Source organism: Rhinolophus sinicus, linkage group LG06, assembly GCF_036562045.2.
Source record: "Rhinolophus sinicus isolate RSC01 linkage group LG06, ASM3656204v1, whole genome shotgun sequence".
In the NCBI taxonomy this organism is placed as follows: Eukaryota; Metazoa; Chordata; class Mammalia; order Chiroptera; family Rhinolophidae; genus Rhinolophus; species Rhinolophus sinicus.
This window is the reverse complement of record NC_133756.1, coordinates 166,241,315-166,264,026: the sequence shown is the minus strand read 5'-3', so window position 1 is coordinate 166,264,026 and position 22,712 is coordinate 166,241,315. Positions and strand designations below refer to the sequence as shown.

General features: G+C 59.7%; 2 protein-coding genes across 2 annotated transcripts; one reads left to right on the top strand and one right to left on the bottom strand.

Annotated features, from left to right (window-relative positions):
- The first annotated feature begins 38 nt into the window (after positions 1-38).
- On the top strand, positions 39-19,654 carry LRRC56 (leucine rich repeat containing 56). The gene is given in 17 exon segments (XM_019714730.2): positions 39-781; positions 1,476-1,566; positions 1,653-1,744; positions 1,909-2,028; positions 3,029-3,102; positions 3,563-3,738; positions 6,853-6,940; positions 7,496-7,556; positions 15,347-15,443; positions 15,519-15,713; positions 16,343-16,526; positions 16,845-17,021; positions 17,099-17,163; positions 17,368-17,522; positions 17,752-17,870; positions 18,753-18,936; positions 18,938-19,654. Coding segments are annotated over 12 exon segments (1,629 nt in total). The 5' UTR covers positions 39-781; positions 1,476-1,566; positions 1,653-1,744; positions 1,909-2,028; positions 3,029-3,102; positions 3,563-3,573; the 3' UTR covers positions 19,077-19,654.
- Positions 19,597-22,515, bottom strand: LMNTD2 (lamin tail domain containing 2). The gene is made up of 7 exons (XM_074337012.1): positions 22,402-22,515; positions 21,757-22,073; positions 21,275-21,371; positions 20,987-21,176; positions 20,789-20,908; positions 20,021-20,711; positions 19,597-19,894 (listed from the first exon to the last, which is right to left on the bottom strand). The coding sequence occupies exons 2-7, from the start codon at positions 22,055-22,057 to the stop codon at positions 19,752-19,754; spliced, it is 1,542 nt and encodes a 513-aa protein (XP_074193113.1). The 5' UTR covers positions 22,058-22,073; positions 22,402-22,515; the 3' UTR covers positions 19,597-19,751.
- Positions 22,516-22,712: the final 197 nt, after the last annotated feature.

The window sequence follows — 22,712 nt, the reverse complement described above, 5'->3', positions numbered from 1 at the left end:
CCCTTCCCTGCTCCAGTTGGCCGAGCGGCCCGCCCGTCAGAGGCCGCGGTCGGGCGGGGCTTCCGGGGGCGGAAGGCGCTGAGGGCGGTGCCGGGCTGGGTGGCCCTCGTGGGCCGCGGCCTTGGGGGCTGTCTGAGCGGGCGCGGAAGGAGAGCGAGGGCGCTGGGGTCCACAGTTCCGGGGCGACGGCTTCTCCGGGGAGGGCCGGGGCTCTCCCAGGAACAAGCCGGACTCCCGGGAAGCTAGGGGCCGTAGGGGAAGCGGGCCGGGGGCCGTGTGTGGACTGGGGCGGAGTCGCCGGCTACCGGCTCGAGCCCCCTGAGTTGCTCCGGGAGCCCTGCTCCGGGCTCTTGGGCACCTCGACGGCGCGCACAGCCGCGTCCGCCACCCCCGTGGCCCTCCCTGCGCCGCGCGGCGCAGTCCACCGAGGGGGCCCTGTAGCGGAAGAAACAGCCCTTAGGGAGGGCGGAGCCCGCAGGGTCAGCACTGCGGACGCCCCTGGGCTTGGTCCTGGGGAAGGCGGAGGGGCCGCCGGAGCGAGGGTCGGGCCCCAGCAGCAGGCCCGGGCTGCGCCAGGAGCCTGGGACCTCCAGTGGCTGGGGACCCGGCTGTCCTGCACCCCGTCCCCCGCAGGTAGCTCCGGAACGGCCGCCTCTTCCATCCCAGCACGCCTGGCAGCTTCGGCAGGGATCTTGGGCGGGGCACGGCGGGGCGCCCGGAGGCAGGAGCTGCAGGAGCACGAGCGCCTGGGCTGGGCGCGGGCATCTGAGCCCGCGGAGCTGTGAGTCCGGCTCAATCTTATCTCGTACGAGGGTCTTGCTTCTCACTTGCCTAGCGCGCAGCCCCGCTACGGGCTCCGAGGAGGGGTCCTCTTCCGCATCCCCTCACCACCAGCCTCCCCCAACTTGGGCAAGCCCTGCAGACCGCCGGCCCGCCCAGCTCCCCCCCCGAATCCGATGTCCAGCCCTGCAGAAGCTCACCTTGTGGCCCAGTTAACAAACGGTGCCCAGCCAACCCAATCGGAAAATTGCCATAGGGATACGAACTTAAGTCTCCCCCTACCCAAAGCACAAACGTGCATATGTTTGCTGCTTTCAAGACTCAAAAAGGCAAGTTTGTAACATTTTAAAAAATTTCTAAGCAACGCATAAACACATTCTCCTTATTTATTTACAAGAAAGAATGCTCAACCTGCTCTGCTCAGCCAGCACCCCTTCCATCCCTCTCCCGGCGCCGGCGCCGGTGCTCTTCCCTGGAGCTCACCCAACTGCAGGCCTTGACCGTGGCGGGCCCCGTGGGGACCCGCACTACAGGGCCGACCCCACGTGTCGTGGCGGTGTCGGGTTGGCTGTGCCTTGCACTGTGCTGAGGCTCTGGGATCGCTCCACATGCTCGCAGACACGAAGCAAAGGCAGATAAATGAAAGGGGGTGGTGGGGTCTCTTGTGGGCACGGACTCTCTGGCCTCCCCACCAGGTGTCCAGGTCTTCACTGCCCTGGTCCTCAGGGGGTCCTTTCCCACGGCGCTTCCTTTTGTCCTGGCATCGGGTCACACTTGTCAGCGGAGGTAAATCCCGTCCTCGGAAGGACCCTCACAGCACCTCCCACCAGAGAAAGGTGGGCGCAATTCTCCACCACTGATCGCTTTTGCAGGTGGCTGACACCTGGAGGGTCGGTACCCCACCTCCTAGCCTGACTGCTTCTCACTTGCGCCCCAGCACCCCTCGCAATCGAGGAGCGCCCACGTGCGTGAGGGATTGTACCTGGGGGGGAGGGTCCCATGCCTTTTCCCTCTGGTCTGCCATAGCAACCGTTGCTAAGGGGTGTGGCTCGGCCCCGCAGAGCCAGGGAGATTCCCGCGGCTCATAAATATTTGATTATTCAAATGAGGTCCTGCCTGTGTTGCCAGGGCGCCCAGGCCCGAAGCCCCGAGGCCGGAAGAACAACCCCGAGTCGCCGAGAGAGCCTGGTAGCGGAGGGCGCCGAGGGCCGAGCCCCACAGGCCGGGGCACCGGGGCTGAGCCCTCAGGTAAGACCCCAGTGTGCCTTTGGGTCGTAGGCCTCAAGTCTCACTATCTCCCTGCGCCAGAGGGGAAACAGGCCTAGAGGCAGGAGCGAGAATTAAGCAGCAAAGCCAGTGAGGGACTCAGTGATGTCCCCAGATGTCAAATCTGGTCTCTTGAGGACCCTACCTACAATCCCTGGCTGTGTTCTGAGGGGCTCCCAGTCACTGGACGGGAGGAGCCCCAAACCCTGCCCCTGGGGAGAGCTGGAGGCAGGGACGGGGTTTCATGGTGGGGACCTCGTGGGGAGTGGACCCTGTCCTCAGAGCCCCTCCCTGTGCGGTGAAGGATGGAGAGGTAGAGGGGACCCTGGGAGCCAGGCCAGGGCTGTGGGGAGGCCCCCAGCTGTCCAGCTTGGGGGCTTACAGAGTGGTAGGGCAGGCTGGGGACAGGTTTGGCCCAGTCCATGAATGTGAGGGGACAGTGTTTGGAGGGGAACCACAGCCTCCTAACCAGGCTCTGCTCCTTGGAGCCCAAGACCTTTGGACTAGACTGGACAGATACTCTGGGCCCAGTCGTGGGCAGGACCTTTGACCAGCAGCTCTCGGGTGCAGAGGGGGGAAGATGGTGGGCTCAGCCCTCAGTGCTGCCCGTGGGCAACCCAGGGCCACAGCCTGACCAGCCCATAGCCTGAGGCTGGCAAGCCTGAGGCAGGGATAGGTAGTCTTCCCATGGGGCACATTGGTGGGGTCCTCTAGTGAGGGCAGCAGACCCAGGACTCTTTTTGGAGAGAGGTGAGAGGGAAGTGGGGATGTGAATGACGCCCAGGCCTTTGCATTGGAACGACCCAGCGTCACTCACCCACCTGGCTATCTTCCTTGTCACCTGGGCCAGGGCCCCTGTCAGGATGGTAGAAAGGACCTGAGGGTCATGTCCCAGGCTGCCAGTCCCTACCTCCTCTGCACCTGCTCATTTCTGGACAGGTGACCTGGGCCAGGAACTGGCCAACGCAACTCTCTCTTGCAGCTGTCACCTGGACCACATGCTACCCCCCTTGCCCAGATGTTTGACCCACAGTGGGAAAAGGCAGCTGCTTCCAGGTGAGGAGGTCAGTGGGCACAGGGGTAGGGTGGGGGGAAATGCCCACCAGCCTGGTCCTGGGACACTCCCCCCCCCCCCCAGGCTCAGGGACCATCAGGTGAAGGATGCATAGCTCAGGGTCCGAGGCCGAGGCTTGTTACTGGTCAGTGGGCGGCTAACCAAGCATGACCTGAGGCCAGCACCCCCAGGCTCACCGCCCAGTGGGGCCTCAGATGGGTGGACCTGGCGTCAGTACCCCTCATGTGGCCCCTGAAAGATGGGCAGAAACACCAGGAGGGTGACGTGCCCAGGCAGGGCCTGTGAGCTGAGGCTGAGGGCAGAGACCGTGAGGCCCCCAGGTGGACAGAGCCTTTTCCAGGGTGGGGGGTGTTTGGGGGGTTTACTGTGTGTGGAGACACGTAGGGGCTGTGATGCTGATCAGAGAAGAGCAAAGGCTTAGCCCTCTGCCTATCCTGGCAGGTTGCATGTGAATGGACAGGACCCAAGGGCGTCGGCCGAGCTTGGCCAGTGTCCAAGTGCGGGAGCTGAGCTGGCACGGCCAGCACAACCCCCGCCCGCAGAGCAAGGACCCTGGCAGCCATGGGAGTGGCCGCAGCGAGCATCTGGTGGAGGAGTACCTGTCACCTGCCCGACTGGTGAGTGCAGGGGGACTGGGGCCTGCATCGGTGACACTCCAGCGCTGACGTCCAGCCTGTCCTCTGTCCCTGGCCCTTCTGGCCTTCTCTCTTTGATGGATGCCCTTGTCCCACTGTGTCCCCAGCACTCAGGCCATGGAAGGGACTGATCCCACAAGTATTTGCTGAGCACCCATTGTGCTCGGAGGACCCTCTGTGAATGTGAGAGGGGACCCCTCGTCGAGCAGCTGACGTTCTGCTGGGAGGCGAGGTGCAAACATTCAAGCACAGGGCACACTAGGTGCGAAGGGCCAGGAATAAGTGAAACCACGAGCTGCTAGGGTGAAGGCTTCCTCCCAAATCTGCGGTGAGGGGTCACTGTCACCCCCACCCCACTGAGGCCCAGCAGGGCCCAGCAGAGCCCTGTGACTGCAGCTGCTTACCTGGTGACCCCACTGGGCAGCCCTGTACCTCCCCGCACCCCCACCTTGCTTCCTGGCCATGCTCCTTGTGCGCCTTTGGCTGGGGACACTGCCACTGCCCAGGGCCTCCCTCGCCACTCCCACACTTACATAGGGTGACATGCACAGGGGGAGGGGTTCCTTGGAGACTCCTTGGTGACGTACACACCAACATGCAGCCTGGCGGCCTGAGGTCCCCGCCCACCTTCCTGACCAACTTGGAGAAGGGTCCATACTGGTCCATACTGGTCCCTGCAGGTGGGTGGAACATTCCCCCCCACTGGCCCCTCCCACAGGCCCCTGGATGTATGTGGCCCTCCAGGCACACCTTCTTAGTACCCCTGTCCATCATGGAGCTGTCAGCATGAGTTGTCCCATCAGAAATGGTCCACCCCCCCAGCTTGACCAGCCCCAGGAGCAGGCAGGCTCAGAGCGTGGCCCCATCCAGGCTGACCTTCAGTGCTTCTGAGGTCTGGGTTCAGAGATGACAGGCAGACACGTTGGAGGGACCGGGGTCCACAGAGCTGGGGTGCTGGTCCTGTCCCAGACCCCCCTGTGGCTGTAGGGAGCCTGGGCTACACTGAAAACAGCCTGACGCTGAGGGGGCTCTGGGCAGCGGCTGGTCTGTGCATGGGCGGGAGCCTCCTGTGGTGGACAAAGCAACTGGCTGGGGACAGAGTGCCAGGGACAGGGCTCCATCCTTCTCATTCCCACCCTGGACAGCAGGACAGAGTGTCACTGGGTCCAGCCTGACCATGCCCAGGGAGTGCCAGGAGGAGGGTCCAGCAGGGCAGCGACCCCCATGGCACCTGCTGGGCCTACAGGTGGACCTGGCTTTGTCGCGTGCCCAGCACCACACACCAGAGGCCTCACGCACCAGGCCAGGCTGGGACAGACCAAGCAGGTCCACCTGAGAACCCTTCGGGGCTGTAAGTGACTTCGCCCCTCCCCAAAGCTGAGGAGATGGGACAGGTTCCGGCAAGGCAGCTGTGAGGTGGGTCCGGTGAGCCCAGGGGGCTTCTTGGTGGTGTTTGCTGCAGACATTCCTGCTGCTCACGGGGGTGTCTGTCATTTCCTTTGCATGTCATGTTCATTCGTGGGGGACGGTGTCCGAGTAAGTGGGGGCATTGGGGCTGGTGTGGTCACTGCGTCCTCCTTGGGCCTCTCCTGGGTGAATCATGGTGACTCAAAGGCTGTCTGCAGCTGGCCTTGGGGGACTTTCTCCACAACGCCTGGTCCCTAGGGTCTCTGTCCGTGTCACCTGTGGCCACGTGGCGCTGACCACAAGCCACCCAGAATCTGACTCCAATGGCAGGCGTCCCTGCTCAGGCTTAAGGGTCTGCAGGAGTCTGATCCAGGCGGTATGTTGGGGTCCGGCTAGGACCCAGGCTGATGGAGCCTGGGGCTGCCCTCGTGGTGGAAATCTGGGCGTGGGCAGCAGGCCGAGTACAGGCACATGCTCGGGCTCACCTCTGAAGGACTTGTCTCAGAGAACCCAGCAGGCAAGACGTCCACGTGGCCCCACGGCCAGCCTGCACTGGTGGGAATGGCCACTCACCACTTGAGAAGGGAGGCGGGGAGCTCCGGACCGTCACTGCGACACCCACTGGCTGAACGTTTGCCAGGCTATGTGCTAGGGATGCACCATGGGTAGAGCCCACTCTGTCCCAGGCGTGGCTCCTGTCCACCCTGGGGCCTCCTTCCTTGTCCACCGGCTCCTGGCTGTGTGGACGTGGTTCACATGTCTGCCCCAGACGGTCACGGTCAGCCTCGTCCAGGTCGCAGCCAGTGGCCCCGAGCCCACGTGCTTTTTAACAGGTTCAATTCCCGCGGAAGTGAAATGCTAAAAGCCACGCCTGGGCTGGTTTCTGGGGCTTCCGGGGGACCCGACTCTCCCCTCCTGAGAACCCCCAGGGGCTATAGTGGCGCGTGGGCCCGTCCTGGGCTCCTCCCTGAGGCTGAGTCTGATGGGGTCACTCTCACTTCAAGCCCTTCTCAGTTGTTCCCTCTGCTGGTCGGAGTTCAAGGCCACTCCTTGCAAACTCCCCTCTGAACGCGCTTCTTGAGGCACCTCATCCGGTGCTGGGGCCCGTGGCCGCTCACACTGCCCACACCTTGCTGGGGCCTCTCTGCCCAATGTCACAAGTTCATCATGTGCATTTTTTCTGCCACTGTTTCAGCAAAAATTCCATTGTCGCATGACATGGTCCCCTTCTTTCCAACTCTAGTAACTGTCAACGTCACTCCTCCACCGCAGTCCCAAATCCAGTGTCACGTTGTATAGGTGTGTTGCTTTGGGCCCTGCATTTTGTGTGTCAGCTGTGGCCGTGGAGGTGCTGAAGCTCCGAGCAAACACCGCTCGGCAGCCCACGGTGAGGGTTCTCGGCCACGTTCCGCACGACTGGCCCGGCCGCATCGGTTCCTTCGTGGGTCTCACTTGGAGACAGGCCCCCAGGGCAGGCCCTTCCCTGGCGGTGGTGTCACCTGCCAAGCTGAAGTACAGCCTCTGCTCATGTCACACGCACTCAGAGCCGTCCACGGCCGGTTAGCATGGACAAGGCAGGAAAGTGTCTGCCCCTTGCTCCAGCCCCGAGGCCAGCGGGAGTGATGTCAGTGGGAGGGAGGGAGAGGCCGCTGTCCGGTGCCCAGTGCTGACCGCCCTCGGCTTCTGCAGCGGGCGCTGGCCCAGATGCCTGACCTTCGGCTGGTCAGCACGCTGGAGATGTGTGTCGATACACGCGAGTACAGCCTGGGCAACTTCGGTGAGAGCCCCTGCCTGTCCACTCCCACCCCTGTCAGGGCCAGCTCACTCGAGCCATGCCCGCCAGGCTCTGGTCTTTGGACCAGGGCACCCCACGGGCCCACCCTGCACCTCTGTCCAGGGACTGGCGACTTTCACAGGGCCAGGGCCCTGTTCTTTGTAGGAGTCAGTAGCTCAGAACCCTTTCCTGGGGACTTGTGGGCAGGGACACCGGCCAGGTATCCCTGTGCCCTGCACCCAGTGCTACTAGCACTGAAGGCTATGGTCTGGGGGTGTCTGGGGCCCATGGGCGGGCCGTGCAAGGTGGCTGGGGGCAGGACCCAAGCTTTGGACCCCCCGGAGTCCAGTGGCCTGGTGGCCTCCCGTGTGACCCTGTTGGTTCAGGGGCACCTTGCACACCCTGCCCTTCCTGCTTCATTCGAGCCTGATCGCAGACAGAATTGGTGCCACTGGGTCTTAGAGTGGCCAGTGGGCAGCAGGGCCAAGGGGCGCCAATGCCTCTGGAGGGTACAGGCAGGCAGGTGGGCAGCCTCCAACCTCTCCCTGTGGCCCACAGGGCTGTACCTGCCCAGCCTCAGCCAACTGAAGTTGAACGGCAGCCGCCTGGACTCTGTGAGGTGAGTGTCCCTCCTGGGGACCACGGGGGCAGGGAGAGGGTGCCCCACCCTGCCTGGGGGCAGGGTCCTACAGGGGCTGACGGGACAGGACGGCTCAGTTAGGCTGAGGTCTATCTCGGGTGGGTCCCCATTGAGAGGCCCCTGGTGTCCTGCCAGCCGTATGCCATCCTTGTGGCCGGTTGGAAACACCTGCCAAGGGGGACACCATGGTGTGAGGTCGGGGTCAGGCCGAGTGGTGTGTATGATGAGGTCTCCAAGGACCACCATGCTGGGTGCGGAAGGCACCACTGACCTTCAGCAAAGGGTCCCCAACCAGCAGGGCTCTGGTGGACACCCCAATACCAACCAAGGATTCAGGGCTTGGGGGATCCCCGCACCAGGAGGGCTGGGATCTTAGGGATCGCGCTGGTGCCTTGAACACATAAGGAGAAGAGCAGATGGGCGCGGCCATTGCGGGCAGACCCCATGTGCAACACAGCAGCACTTCCGTCCCTGACTGGAAAGGTGGAACCCACAACTAAGGGCGGGTTCATGGGTGGGTTGAGCTCGTGGGGCTGGAAGGAAGAGAGCCCTTCATTGTTGGCCTCTGAGCACAACGGGTTTCATGAGAGGCCCGCTGTTGTGGGCGGCCAGGCTCGCCGCGGGGGATGGGTCACTCAAGTTACAGACAATTCTCCTGGTGTCGGAAAGGCCTCCGGGGCCCCATCCAGTGGTTGCCAGTGAGGTGATATGGGCAGTTCCTAAGCAACCTCACTTTCCATGTGTCCCTGATCTTCCTCATTTATACTGATGTTCACTGAAGAGAATTTCACAAAGCACTGGAAGCCTGGACACAGGGCATTGGTGCTCAGTGGGCAGAGCTGGTGGCCCCAGCCTCCTGCCTCACACTGTGCCCTGCGAGGAAGGGTCTGGAAGACGGGCTTCAGAAAAACCTTTAATACACGCATAAGTGATACCCTGACGGCTGTCACTACTTGAGCTTAACAAAGACTCATTCCTACATTGTTAGCCTTACAAATTAGCTCGAAGACCAATGAAAGTACATAAAAAGCATATAAAGGATGAAAACCATAAAAAGAAGTGAAAGATATTATAAAATCCAGAAATATGATATACCATCTGGAACAAAACAAAATACTCAATTCCAAGGAAACACGGGAAAAAAACAATTCCAAGAAAAATGATTCGATCATAAAGGTTATGGAAAGGTGTTGTGTTCCTTGATGACAACAGAGGAAATGTCATGGATCTTTAAATCCTCTCCGTTAGTGAATCCCAAAAAGGCCAGACGGTGTTTGCCAGTGATGGGAACAAAAATGTGTACAAGGAAACCATGTAATTAAATATGACGATCCAATAAACCAGTAGAGATGTAAACGCATTAAAGTCTCAGGCAGTATTATCAGGCTGGAACATCATTTTAATGTCCTGGCCGCCCGTCCATCAGAAGCTGAGACGGAATTCAGTCCCTGGACATGTCGCTGGTGTGAAGACAAGTGTCCTGTATAAGTGGGGCTGCTTTCCAGCCATCGGCAGGAGCGGGCGAGGCCCAAGCTGGCCCCCTGTGCTTCTCCAGCATTTAATTGGTACTAGCTCTGCGGCGGCGAAAAACACACCCACAATCTCTAAGCCTCCATGGCGAATTTTGAAATTGTTAAAGTAACTGAACGGAAGGCTTCCCTCTCAGTTGCGAGCATTTCTCCTGTGACTGAGGGTCAGGCCGCTTCCCTTGCCAGAGCACTGCCTGTTCAGGTGGGTTCTGCCTGTTGCTCGTTAGGTCCTACCGTGTTTCCCTGAAAATAAAACCCAGTCTTATATTAAGGTTTGCTCCAAAAGACGCATTAGGGCTTATGTTCCGGGGACGTCCTCCTGAAAAATCATGCAGGGCTTCTTTTCCAGTTAGGTCCTATTTTCGGGGAAACACGGTAGGAGTTCTCTGCACAGCCTGGGTGCCTCATAGCCCTTGCCAGACTCCTGCCCCCCTCCCGCCTCTTCCTGTTAACGCTGACTGTGGCAACTTCACTTACACAGAAACATGCAGTTCTGGTTTGCTCCAACCCGTCGGTCCCAGCCAGTGCTTTGAGTGTGACCCCAAGGTCCTGGAGAGACTGTTCCCTCCTGTTTGCTTCATGGGTTCACTTTGTACGTGCAGTCTGTAACCCAGCTGACCTGCAAGGGCAGCTTAGATCACGTGGCTTCTCCCAACACCACCTGGCCGGTGTTCACCATCCCTGCAGGTCCACGTGTCGTGTCGCGTGTTGGGCGTGTTCACGGGCTGCGTCTCGTCTGCTGGGCGGTTCCACACCAGCACCACGGCGCTGTATGCTTCGTGTTAATGTGGGACTCCCTGACACCCTCATCTTGGTTTTCCTCCATCCAAGTGGACCTAGCTGTTCTGAAGACTTGCTCTTGCATTTGAACTTCATAGTTTGTCAGATTTCACACTCACTAATCTTTCCAGAATTTTGGTTTTATGGAACTGAAAAAGGGTTCACGTGCCAAGGTGGGTTTGTTAAGTGACATGTGCCCACAGATACAGGACAGCTCTCCTTTCACTTGAAGTCCTTAAACTTCTCTGCACGGTTCATCAGTTAGGATGGTTTCAGCTGCGAGTTACCAAAACCTGTGTCCAGCGGCCTAAACAATGAGAAGTTATTTATTCCCTCTGGGTGCACTGTGGGCCTCCGCCTGTTGCAAGCCCTGAGAGAGCCTCTGCGAGCAGGACAGTGCAGAGGCCCTGCCTCCCCGGGGGCAGACAAGAAGCTTGGCTGGCTCTTCCAGCCACCCCGACCCCAGTGGGTGACCCCTCACCCTCATTTGGGTCCCTCACACTGCATGGTGGCTTCTGTGGCCACGGGCACCCTGAGCATTGGTGGGGTTCCCAACAAAGCCCCATGGGCCCCACGGCCAGTTCTGGAGGCTGGAGGTCAACATCAAAGGGCTGCAGGGCTGCTTCCTTCCGAGGCTGGGAGGGAAACCCATGTCGCTCCCCGCTCCTCCTCGGTGGTGGCCGGCGATCCGGGGCTCCTGGGCTTGTAGATGCATCAGCCCGTCTCTACCCGCGTGTTCACGCGGCGTTCCCCCTGCATGTGAGTCCGGGTCCAGTGTCACCTCATCTTGATCATCTGCCACGACCCTCTTTCCAAATCAGGCTGCACTCGGAGGTGCTGGGGGGTGAGGACGTCAACACAGGAATGGGGGCGGATGCGATTCAGCCCCTCACAGGGAATGTGCTTCCTGTGTCCATTATAAAACCAAGCAGAGTGTTCCCAGCCTTCTTCCTGGTGTCTTCGGCCAGAACTGTGTCATGTGTACACTCTCCTACACCAGCCACTAGCAAGGGATGCAAGTACGATTGGAGGGGGCTATCCAGGGACGGGCAGGACACCAGCCCCTCCGAACCCAGGGCTCCCTGAAACCTGAACCACATTAATTCCCACGTAGTTAGAGCGTTTCTATAAACACGACTACTTCTGTTTCTATTGTGTTTTCTGGTTGATTGTTGCAAAGGTAGAAAAACACTATGTCGATTGAGAACAGATTTTTTTAAATCAGTAAAACAGTTGCTATTTATAAATGGGTCTATTATATCTGGCAGTATTGTACCTTTGTTTTGTATTTAGCAGTATTGCCAAACGCTCCCACTAATTCAAATAATTTCTTAATTCCGTTGGTGTTTCTGTATTGATGATCACATTACCAGCAGATGATGAGTGCCGTCTCTCACGTCCAATCCTCATGTTTCTTTTTCTTGTCTTATAGCATTGGCGAGCACCTGCTAACCACAGTGCTACAAGGAGCAGTGAGACTGGCAGCATTCCTGTCTTGCTCCTGGTCTTAATGGCCACGTGTCTCAGCTCCTCTGCATCTGCTGACATGTCAGAAACTGATATTTCTCTTTTAGTCTATTAGTTAGTGTCCTGGGCTCCTCACATGGATCTGTGATGGTGATTCACCCTTGCATTCCTGCAGTGACACTACTTGATAATGCCGAATTATTGTAATATGACTAACATTTAAATAATATTTGCTTGGCAGTTTTCTCATCAGTTTTCATGAGTGATAGGCCTTTAATTCCCTAGTGTTATACGCCTCTGGTTCTGGAATCTCCCTTCACTGTTCTTTCCGACTAGTCTACATTTTGAAACTTCCTGTATATGAAATGATTGCAGAAGACAGAGATTGTCTATTCCATGATCGTTCATTAGAACTTACTTTTAAAACTGGTCCAGATCTGAGAACATTGTGGAGGAGGCAGTAATCCCCATTTCATTTCTTTAATGGTTATTAGTCTAACCAAGTTTTCTATTTCTTTTGGTGCCAGCTTTGTCTGGGTTTTCAAAATGTTAGTATATATGTTGTTCATACTGGTCTTTTATTGTTTTACATTGTTGCTATGTCTATAACTATTCTTGTTTTTAAATTCCATATACTTATTTACATTGTCTCTCTTTATCCTTGATCAGTCTTGCCAGAGGCTTGTCTATTAATTTTTTAAAGCCTCATCTCCAGGCTCTGTTGATATCTCCTATGTTTTTTCAATTGATTACATCTTCTTACACTTTTTGTTATTTGCTGTTGTGCTTTTCTAACTCCTTGAGCTGAATGCTTAACTTAATTGTTCCAATCATTCCAGTTTCTCTCTTTTTTTTTTTTTTTTAAGATTTTATTGGGGAAGGGGAACAGGACTTTATTGGGGAACAGTGTGTACTTTCAGGACTTTTCTCCAAGTCAGGTTGTTGTCCTTTCAATCTTAGTTGTGGAGGGTTCTGTTGAGCTTCAAGTTGTTGTTTTTCAGTCTTGGTTGTAGAGGGCGCAGCTCAGCTCCAGGTCCACTTGCCGTTGCTAGTTGCAGGGGGCGCTGCCAACCATCCCTTGCGGGAGTTGAGGAATTGAACTGGCAACCTTGTGGTTGAGAGCCCACTGGCCCATGTGGGAATCGAACCGGCAGCCTTCGGAGTCAGGAGCACGGAGCTCTAACTGCCTGAGCCACCGGGCCAGCCCTCATTCCAGTTTCTTGATAACTATACTGAAGGTCTACATTTCTCTTTATGTACAGCTTTAGGCAGGGTTCCACATATTGTGTATGTTTTGATTTTTGTCATTAGTTCCAAGTATTTGGTAATTTTCCTATTCAATATGAAATGAGACAAAATCTATGAGTTACCCCCCAATCTTTAGTCTTCTACAACAGTAGGGTTCCCCGTTTTCAACTGGGCCGGTAGCTGTGCAAAGGAATCCTGAGATTTCCCGAGTCCTTTGCAGCTAGATATGGCGGTGTGTCTTGGGTGTGGATCACAGGTACCAGGCAGAAAGAATTGTGAAGATTCTGAAAAGAAATGCAAGGAAACAACAATACCATCACAGAAATGAAAACAAACGTGAACGAGATCCTCAGGAAACTCAGTACAAGACATTGTGTGGGAAGAGAAGAATGATACAGATGAGCAAAATTAATGTGCATGAATGGGGCTTCAACGACCCCAGAGTCAGAGGGCAGCCAGAGGAGGTCTGACATATACCTAATTATATTCTTTGAAGGAGTAGACCAAAATAACACAACAGAATGAAGAGTTAAAGATTAAAGAAAACTAATCAGATATAAAAGATAACTTTCATCTACAGAGTGAAAAAATGACACTGAATTGCCAACGTGGAAACATGTCCTAATAAAGTTACTGGACTTCAAGATAAAGATAAAATTGGGGGGGGGCAGCCGGTTAGCTCAGTTGGTTAGAGCGCGGTGCACGTAACAACAAGGTTGCCGGATTGATCCCCACGTGGGCCACTGTGAGCTGCGCCCTCCACCACTAGGTTGAAACAACAACTTGACTTGGAGCTGATGGGTCCTGGAAAAACAAATAAAAGTTAAAAAAAAATAAAATAAAATTTGGGGACAGCCAAGAAAAGAGATCAAGTCTTCTCTTAAGGACAAAAACAAGGGAGTTTTCCTCAGACTCTCCACAGAAACACTCAAAGATATCTGCACAGCCTGGTGGGGAGAAGGCCTAAGCCCAGAACTTCATACATAGCCAAGGGCTGTCCAAGCACAAGGCAGCCAGCATTTCTGCATGAATTGGAGAGTAAGGGAGATGGTTTGATTGGCTCCTCTTGAAGAAACTACTAGTCACACATTTCAGCCAATTCAGAGATGATTGGAAAAGCCATTTAAGGCAATAGACTGGGGATGAACGTGGAGTCCGTGGAATTAAAGGACAAAGAAACACAGCCGAGGTGGAGCGGAGGACAACAGACAGAGACTTAAAGACAGACAGACAGGTTGGCCAGTGGATGAGACACAGGCGCAAGGGGATTTGAGAACTGGAAGAAGTACCTGAGGAAATTGCCTCGCCAGGCAGAAGTGGGATGTCTCAGAGGGAAGGTGCCATATTCACATGACTGAGGGGAGGAGACAGCCTTCTAAGCTGGGAGAAGAGCAAGTGCCAAGTGTGGAGGCCTGAAGGTATGGGGTGCGCTTCTGGAATGCAGGCAGACACGGCAGCCAGCCCCCAGGAGACCTGTGCACTCGGGAGTCACACAGCCCACCTCCTGTGACGGGTCCCCAAAAATCCGGTGGGGAAGCCCCCACATCGGTGTCCCTAATGGCTGAATGCTTCCAAGCAGCCCTTCAAACCCTCACTCCCAGTCTGAGTGTCCAAAAGCTATTAATAGTATGAGTTAAAAGATTAGGGTACCTGCAGCTTGAGAGGGAAAGGGCAAAGCCAAGCCAGTGGATCCCAGAGGAAACAGGCAGGGCAGAGCAGGGAGGGCGGTGAAACGCCCACAAATCGTCAGCTAAGATTCTGAGAGACACAGAAGAAGACGCGGCTTCCTTGCATCTCCAACACAAGAAGGGCGTGCTATGAGAAAGGTCAGAAACAAGCACGAGGAGGAGCACTTGGGGATGAAGCACACGACGGCCAAAGCAAGACCGTTCCCAGCAACGTTGGAAGACGAGGATGTCTCCCAGAGAACAGGAGAAAAGGCAGAGATGGAAGGGAGAGAAGAGGTGAGAACCGGAGACCCGCTCTCAGGACCAGCAGGTGAGTGGCGGAGCTCCAGGTGTGAGAAGAGGGAGCATGGAGAAGAGAAAATGCCAAACAAATAACCTCCAGACCACCCCAGACGCTGATCAAAGGATACGCAGCAGTGGGTCCGTGACCTGTCAGCACATATGGGGCACCCAGGTCGAGAGGACTCTGCAGGCAGGGGGCCCAGAAGGTCTGCCCCTCATTGTTGTTCTAAGGTGGACAGCTCTGGCCTGCCCACGTGCAGGGCAGCAGCAGCAGACGGGGGGTGGCAAGGATGAGGATCGGACATGGGCAGGGGACTGGCCCAGGAAGGGGTGGGGGAGGCCTTGCAAGAACAGCTGGCCAGGGTGGGGCTGTAATTTGGGGGAGTTGTCCATAGAAAGGCCAGGGGAGACAAAGGGAGGGAGAACACCTGGCTGAGCCCACCCCACCCCCGCAGCGGGCAGCAGGTGAGGCTGGGCTGAGCTGTGCAACACGAAAGCACCTCCCTCGGCCAGACTCAGGCCTGGTTAGAGAAGGTGGGGCATTCTGCCTGTGCCCAGACTAGGGGGCTACAGCAAGGAGGGAAGGCGGGGAGGGGAGTATAGAGCCCATCCTGTGGCCTAGAGTGCCAGGAGCCACGGTCACACCTGCCCCTGCACCTGGAGACAGCCCGACATGGGTGGTGGCTGGGCACCGGGCATGGCACAGGGCCGTCATGGCTGCAGACAGGCTGTCCAGCCCAGCAGAGCACTGAGCACCCGGCCCTGCCCTCTGCAGAGACCTGGGCACCTCCCTGGGCCGCCTGCAGGTGCTGTGGCTGACTCGCTGTGGCCTGAGGGACCTCGACGGCATCGGCTTCTTCCCGGCCCTGAAGGTGGGTATGCGGCGCCCTGGGCTGGGGGGGAGGGGGGCCCAGGCCGGCCCAGGCTGAGGCCCCTGTGCCCCCCAGGAGCTCTATGCCTCCTACAACTGCATCTCGGACCTCAGCCCGCTGTGCCTGCTGGAGCAGCTGGAGATGTTAGACCTGGAGGGCAACGGCGTGGAGGACCTGGGGCAGGTGTGCTACCTGCAGCTGTGCCCGAGGCTGGCCACGCTCACCCTGGAGGGCAACCTGGTGTGCCTGCGGCCAGACCCCCACAACGAGGTGAGTGCGGTGGGCACCCAGCCAGCAGTGTGCGAGGCAGGGCAGGCGCTCTGGGCTTGGGCCCCGTGGCCCCTGAGCTTCTCTTGTGTCGCTGGAGGCCTGGCAGCTGCCAGTGTGTCCTCCTGGGCTAGGGTCAGGCCCCCACAGGGCCACGTGCACACATGCCACGTGGAACCAGGTGTGCTCTGTGCATCTCCATATAGAACCATTCTCTCTCTCTCTCTCTCTCTCTCTCTCTCTCTCACACACACACACACGCGCGCGCGCACACACACACACACACACACACACACACACTACCCTGCAGGTCTGTGTGAACCCACTCAGCTGCTTACACCACCTGCCTATTAGCTGCTGCTTGGCCAACTGGGCCGAGCTCTAAGCTCAGAGCAGCTCCCCAGGCCAGAGGGCACCATGGGGCACTGGCCATGAAGCTAGACAGTGAGATCGTGTGGGGGACAGCGCACAGTCCCCGATGTCCCTGGTGACCCAGCAGCCTGGGAGGGTAGGGCAGCCTTACGAACCCCAGCTCCCTTGCCACGCCCCACAGTAGGTCTGGGGCATGTGTCCCCAGGACACTGTTGGCCTGAAGGGCCGACCCACACAGGCCTGCCGCCCCTCCCCCTCAGGTGCCGCTGGGCTATAACTACCGGGCAGAGGTGCGGAGGCTCATCCCCCAGATACAAGTGCTGGACGACGTGCCAGCCACACTCACAAGCCCGCCAGCCTCCCGGAAGCTGGACCAGGACTGGCTCATGGTGAAGGCGGCCATCCAGGAGGGCAGGATCCTCGATGGCCTCCTCCCCACGCTGGGTATGGCAGCCGCCCCACCTGGCTTGGAAGTCTCACCCACTGAGCCTCAAAGAGGTCTCCAGCCCTGTGCCCCTTTCCTCCCAGAGATGGACAGCTGCATGTCACATCACTTCTCAGCATTAACCCCTCATCCCCAGAGCTTGCACACCTGCCTCCAGGCCAGGAGCCTCCCCACCCACCCACCACCTGTGGGCTTCAGGACACACAGATGTTGGCTGGTGGGGCCCCCTGGTCTGTGGACAGTCTTCGTGGTGGGGGGACTCTTAGGCTGGCCAGCTGACATGGTCTTGGTAACTTCTGATTTTGACCCTTGGCCAGATCGTCCCCATGGAAACCCCATTTGGAGACTCGGCCCTGAGCTATCCATGCCTGAGACCCAGCCCCGGGCCCCTGGGCCCTGGCCCCTGGCCCTACTGGTCCCCGGAGGGCCCCTACCCGAAGACCTGCTTCCCAAGGACCTGGCCCGAGGGGATGACGCCAGCAACCTCACCCACGGTAACTGACCCACCTCAGCGTGGACTGACCCTACATCCATCAGCCCCAACCAGGCCCAGCCACACCTTCTTCTTCAGGCGCCGGCCCAGTCCTCTGCGGGAACCCCACCAAAGGCCTGCGAGAGCGTCGGCACCAGTGCCAGGTACGCCCTGCCTGCCAGTGCACCTGGGCTCTTCCAGAGTGGACCAGTATTCGGACCTGACTGTGCCACGCTACAGCCATTCCAGGGCCAGGGCCCCAGCCCTCCCCCCCCCCGCAGATAAATGTCTCTCTGCCCCCAGGCTACTGCCCACCTCGCCCCCCACCCCGAAGGCCAAGCCCCCAGACCAGCCCTTTCCCTTCACAGGCCTGGGAGCCCACAGACCAGCTGCCTTCACAAAGGCTGGGAGGCCTGGCCACCAATGCCTGTCCTGCAGACAGCCTGACCCTGGCTGAACCTGCAGACAGCCGTGACGTTTTGGCATTGGCTGGACTTGAGGCCTGGAGGGGCCTGCGCCTGCGGTGGGTGCCTCCCCTGCACTGAGCCCTTCCACCTACCCTGTATGTTCTGTTTGGGGGGGGTCATGGCTGAGGCTGTCGTGGCTGAGCAGTCACTGGTCCTCAGGATGGCCAGAGGAGCTAGTCCTGGGAGCCTGATGCTGGGGTACCATCCAGGGTCACACTCATTTGGGATTGGCTGGGGGGGCCAGGGCTGCAGCCTCTCTCCCTCTCCCTGCCTCCTCCCTCATAGGCAGCTAGAGTCCTGGCAGGAAGGGGCTCAAGTCCGCCAGCGTCCACACAAGGGCCCTGAAGAGCAAGAGGATGAGACCGGGCCCAAGACTTCCCCCAGCCCCCTGAATCTGGCCCCAGGTACTGAGAGTCCCCACACACCGTGTCAGGATGGGGCCCTCATCTCAGATCAGCCCCGCTTCCTCACCCGGCTCTGAGAGGGGCAGGGACAGGGGTGTCCTCTCCTGGGGGTGGCTTGAGTGACAGTGCTGAGCGCAGCAAACCCAGGGCTGTGAGGCAGACAAGCCTCACCCAGCAGGCAGGGCCGGGAGGCTTCCTGGAGGAGGGTCTGACCGACTGGTGGAACAGCTTGTGGGTGAGCCCGGAGAGGGGCCACTGTAAGCAGGGGCACAGGCTGAGGGTGGCCAAATGACCCTCTGGTGGGGGGCATCAGGAGGAGCCGGGAAGGAGCAGGGCCAGGGCTAGGGGGCCTGTGCTCTTCCAAGGCAATGGTTGTTGCCTGGAAGGAGAGGCCAGAGAGGGCGGGTCCTGAGATCTGCTCCTGGGGGTGGGGGGGGGATCAAGGGCCAGCCATGAGTGGCGGGAGTGGTGACAGTGGAGACTCAGGAAAAGGGAGTCCCAGGGCTCCCACTCCAGGCTGGGTCCAGGTGACTACGGCCACACCTGCCCCATTTGCCCTGCTGTGGGAGCTGAGGCCTTGCTGTACAGCAGAGCCACCAGCCTGGGAGCAGGCCCTTGGGGCAGAACCCAATGACCCAAAGCCAGAGCCCAGGCCTTGTAGCCTCTGCCTCCTCAGAGGTGGGTCCTGTCCCAAGCAAGGTTCAGAGGTCATAGAGATGAGGGAGCACAGGAAGTGGGGCAGAGGTGCTGACTGGGGGGAGGGGGTGTGAAGGGTTAGGGGAGGGGCCACAGTGGACACTGCTGCTCTGCCCGTGATGACCCCCACCTGATGATTCCTTGCAGGGGGGACCTTGTCTGACATGGTCTTTTCTTATTTTCCAGAGCTTTCCAGGACCTTGGGCTATAACCTGGTCCCCTCTCCCCCCAAGTTTCCCATGCCACCTGATTCAAGCAGTCCCTGGGGGTCCACAGACCTGCAGTTCCGGGGGCGTCGGCTCAGAGCCCTGGGCAGCTCGGGGCCTGGCCTGGATCAGGGGCTGGCTGCAGTGGCTGCTCTGAGATCCCTGGAAGGGGGCCTCAGGCCCAAGCCCTAGAAACCAAGGATGTCCAGGCCCAAAGCCAGCACCGGATCCAGCAGCCAGACACCCAGCCCTCCGGTGCCTGCCACACCTGAACCCTATCACCCCAGCCCAATCCCACCCCTAGTCCAAACCCCACCCACTGCCAAGCCGCCCAGGACTGTGGCCAAGGGGCCCCCCTTAGTGATGGGAGCCTCATGGAACCCAGAGCATCTGGGTGGGTGTGTTGGGGGGGGTGGGAGGTGGGCCTGGCACAGGAGATGCCCCTCAGTGGAGGGAAGTGGGGACCTGCACCACCAGGGAGGGCGCACAGATGAGAGCCCAGAACAGCCCAGCTCCCCACCGCTAGCCCAGCTCCCCACCGCTGGCCCAGCTGCCCACGGCTTCCACAGGGCCTGGCCAACCGGGGGCAGTGGTCAGAGGAGCAGGCCTGGAAGAGGCTGGGTGGGCCCCAGGCTGGGTGGCCGAGCTGTGCCTGTCCACCCCCTGGCAGGCCCTGCAGCCACCGCTGGGCCATTGTTGTTTCAGCAGAGGCGCTTGCCCTAGGCGGAAAAGAGTGTAACCAGGCCTCCCATCCCTGGAGGATTTGTGGGGCTGGGGGGTGGCAGGCTACCCAGAAACCAAGCGAATCATTTTCGACTCAGGTGTACAGAAATGCAGTTTACTTCGTAGGTGACGTTGGTTCAGTAAATTATGCAGCTGGCACTGCTTGACTCCCACGACTCTCTCCCGCCTCCCGCGCTGGCCCCGCCGCCGCAGTCACGGAGACGGCCGGTGAGCGCAGGCGCCAGAATTGCCCGCCCTACACTGGCCCTACACCCGCCCGCAAGCGTCCGCGGTGATGGGCGGGCAGCTGAGGAAGCGGAAACCGAATCTGCTCTCGGCGGTGCTCTGGACCGACAGCGCCACCATCGGGCAACCCCGGTCCACGCTCTTCCTGCACACCTGCGGGGCGCGGGAACTGAGCGGCGCACTGCGCTGGAGGGGCGGGGTCCCAGAGCGGGGGCGGGGCGAGAGGCGGGGCCTGGGGAGGGAGGGGTCTGGCCCAGACACTCAGCACGCGGCACTCACCCGAAGCCTGTGCTCCTTCTTGGCCTGGCAGTCGGTGATGCCCAGACGGCCCTCTGCGTGGGAGAATGATGGGGGTTCGCGCCGGCCGCCCCCTCCCTCCGCGTCCGCCCCTCCTTCCGCGTCCCCGGGCGCGCTCACGGGGGACCGCGGGCAGGAGCTTCCGCACGTGGGTCTCTGCGCTCGCGGGCCGCGCTGGCACCTCCGGCGGGTGGAAGAGCTTGCTGGTGCTCAAGCGCGGCAACACGGCCCGCGTCATGGTGGGCCGATGGGGTCGTGAGGGCCAGAGCCCGCCCGCGGAAAGGGGCGGTGCTGGCGGGACGGGGCACGGGGAAGTGGGGGTCTGAGAGAAGTCCTGAATAAGTGTGGGGGGCGGGTCTGGCGAGGGCGGGGCCTGCGGAAGTGGGGGTACGATCCTGTCAGGGGTCGGGGGTGGGGGTGGGAGGACGACTCTTGCGGGGCGGTGCCTGGGGAGGAGGCGAGGTAGCGGTCCCCACCCCGGCCTCAGGCGCCCCGCCTGGGTCTCGCGCACCGGGCCGTAGGGCGGGGGTCGGGACGTGCACCGCTGCTCGCAGATGTTGGCCCCGGGACGGGCGTCCGGGAGCGGGAAGCGGTCAATGGACAAGTCGGTATCGTCGTCGAAGATCTTCGAGACGGGGGTCACGCAGTGCGGGGCCTGGTGCTCGCTGAGGACCTGTGGGCAGGAGGGGCGCGCGGTCACCCCACCCCGCGATACCTTCCCCACAACCCCCGGTCGGGACCCGCACTGACCTCGCCCTTGGGGCTCAGGAGGAGAGTCACGCAGCCCCGGTTGGAGTGGAAGTAGATAGGCTCCTGGGCCAGGGACGACGGCGGCTGTTTCTTGCTGCTGTCAGGCCCCTCGCCCCATATCTGGGGACAACGCCGGGCGAGGGTGAGGGGGCGGGTGAGGGGCGGGGACGCGAGGGCTTGCGGGGAGCGGGGGCGCACCGTGATGTGGTGCCGCGGGGCCAGCAGCGTGTGGGGCGGGAAGCGATACATGCGCACGGGGGAGTGGCACGAGAGCTGCTGCAGCGTGAAGCCACCCAGGTCAGCGGTCTCCTCCTGTGACTCGTTGAAGATGCGGACGAACCTCTTGCGACGGCTCACGGTCACGATCTTCAGGCAGGAGCTCGTCTGGCTGGGGGAGGAAGGGCCGAGTCGATTGGGCAGGTCTGCCCCCCTTCCGCTGGGAGACCAGCTCCTGGCCCTGCTTTTGGGGCTGCCGCACTCCCTCACCTCCATCGGTGCCCAGGCTGCCGGTGGTCTGGAGTTGCACAGAACCTGGGTACCAGGACGGTCTTGCCCAGGCCCTCTGAGTGGGTTTCTGGGAGATCTAGGGAAAGGAGGCCTGTCCGTGAGAGGGACCCCCATATGGAGCACCCACTGGGGACATCTGTGAGGCCAGCTGGCCTGCAGTGCCCTGAGGGTCCACGTGAGAGAGGAGCAGCAGGGGGGTCAGATTCAGGGCAGGAGGGGTGGCTGGACCCAGGGGCTGAGGCATTGTTCAAAGTACTTTTTTGGGGGGAAGATTGAACCAGAGCACGGAGGGCTCCAAGAGCATCCTAACCCCTGGAGATGAGGCCAGAAGGCCCCCCGCCATGGCCTCTTTGTGGGTACAGAGAAGGCCTAGCGGTTGCGGACCCCGTTTAGGGCTTTGGGCAGAGATCACAGCCCTGCAGGACAGAAGGAAGGAACCAGGGGAGTTCGCCCCACCCCACCTGCAGGCTCTGCCTGTGAGCCCCTGTGGAAGCTCCTGGCCTGCGACTCTGTCTGCTCAGAAGCATGGCCTGGTGCCTGGGGCGGGTGCCTTGTCACATGCACTGGAAACCTCATGTCCCGCTGGGGGCTGCTAGAGTCAGAGTTGGCGCCCCCAGAGCTGCTGGTGTCCCCCGAGCTGCTGGTGCCCCCCAATGGCAGAGAGCTCCACTCCACATTCTTGAGATGCCGCTCCATGTGTTGTGCGCATAGCTCTGAGCCCTGGTCGTCAGGTGGTGGGGCTGGTGGGAGTTCTGGGGGCATCCAGGGCCCAGGGTGCCTGTGGGCCAGCATTTGCTCACTGGCCGCTTGGCTTCACTCCTGGACCCCAGCCCTGCCCCCATCCAGCCTTCCCAAGGCTTGCAGAGCACCCCAACTTGTGGTCCCAGTCTCTAGGACCCGGCCCGGGAAAGGGCTCATGGCAGGACACAGATAGCCCAGGAGCCTTTCCCTGCGTCCCTGTTCTACAGATCAGAACACTGACACTTGCAAAGTTCAAATGACTTTTCCAGGGACACTAAGGGTGGAACTTGGACTCTGGTCCACATCAGCCAAGGCAAGTCCTCCCTCCCAGGGCCCCTGAGGGTGTCCCTGTCCAGCCCAGTTACCTGTGATCCAAGTTCAACTTGATGTCAGTCAAGAGGTTGGGGTATCGATGGGCGATGCTGTTCCAGTCCACATCCTCCAGCCGGAAACCCTGGCCAGGACGCACGCAACAGGCATGTGCCCCCCGCCCCCTGCATGCCTACAGAGCCACGAATGAATGTGGGGGACACTGCTCACCTCCGAAGCAGGGGAAGCCTCATCATTCTCAGATAGGTCACTGAGGTCCATTAGGGTCTCTGCAGTCACCACCTGTAAGAGGGGGCCCGGAGGCCAGTGGGCACAGCCTGGGAGAAGGGCACCACTCCCTGCAAGG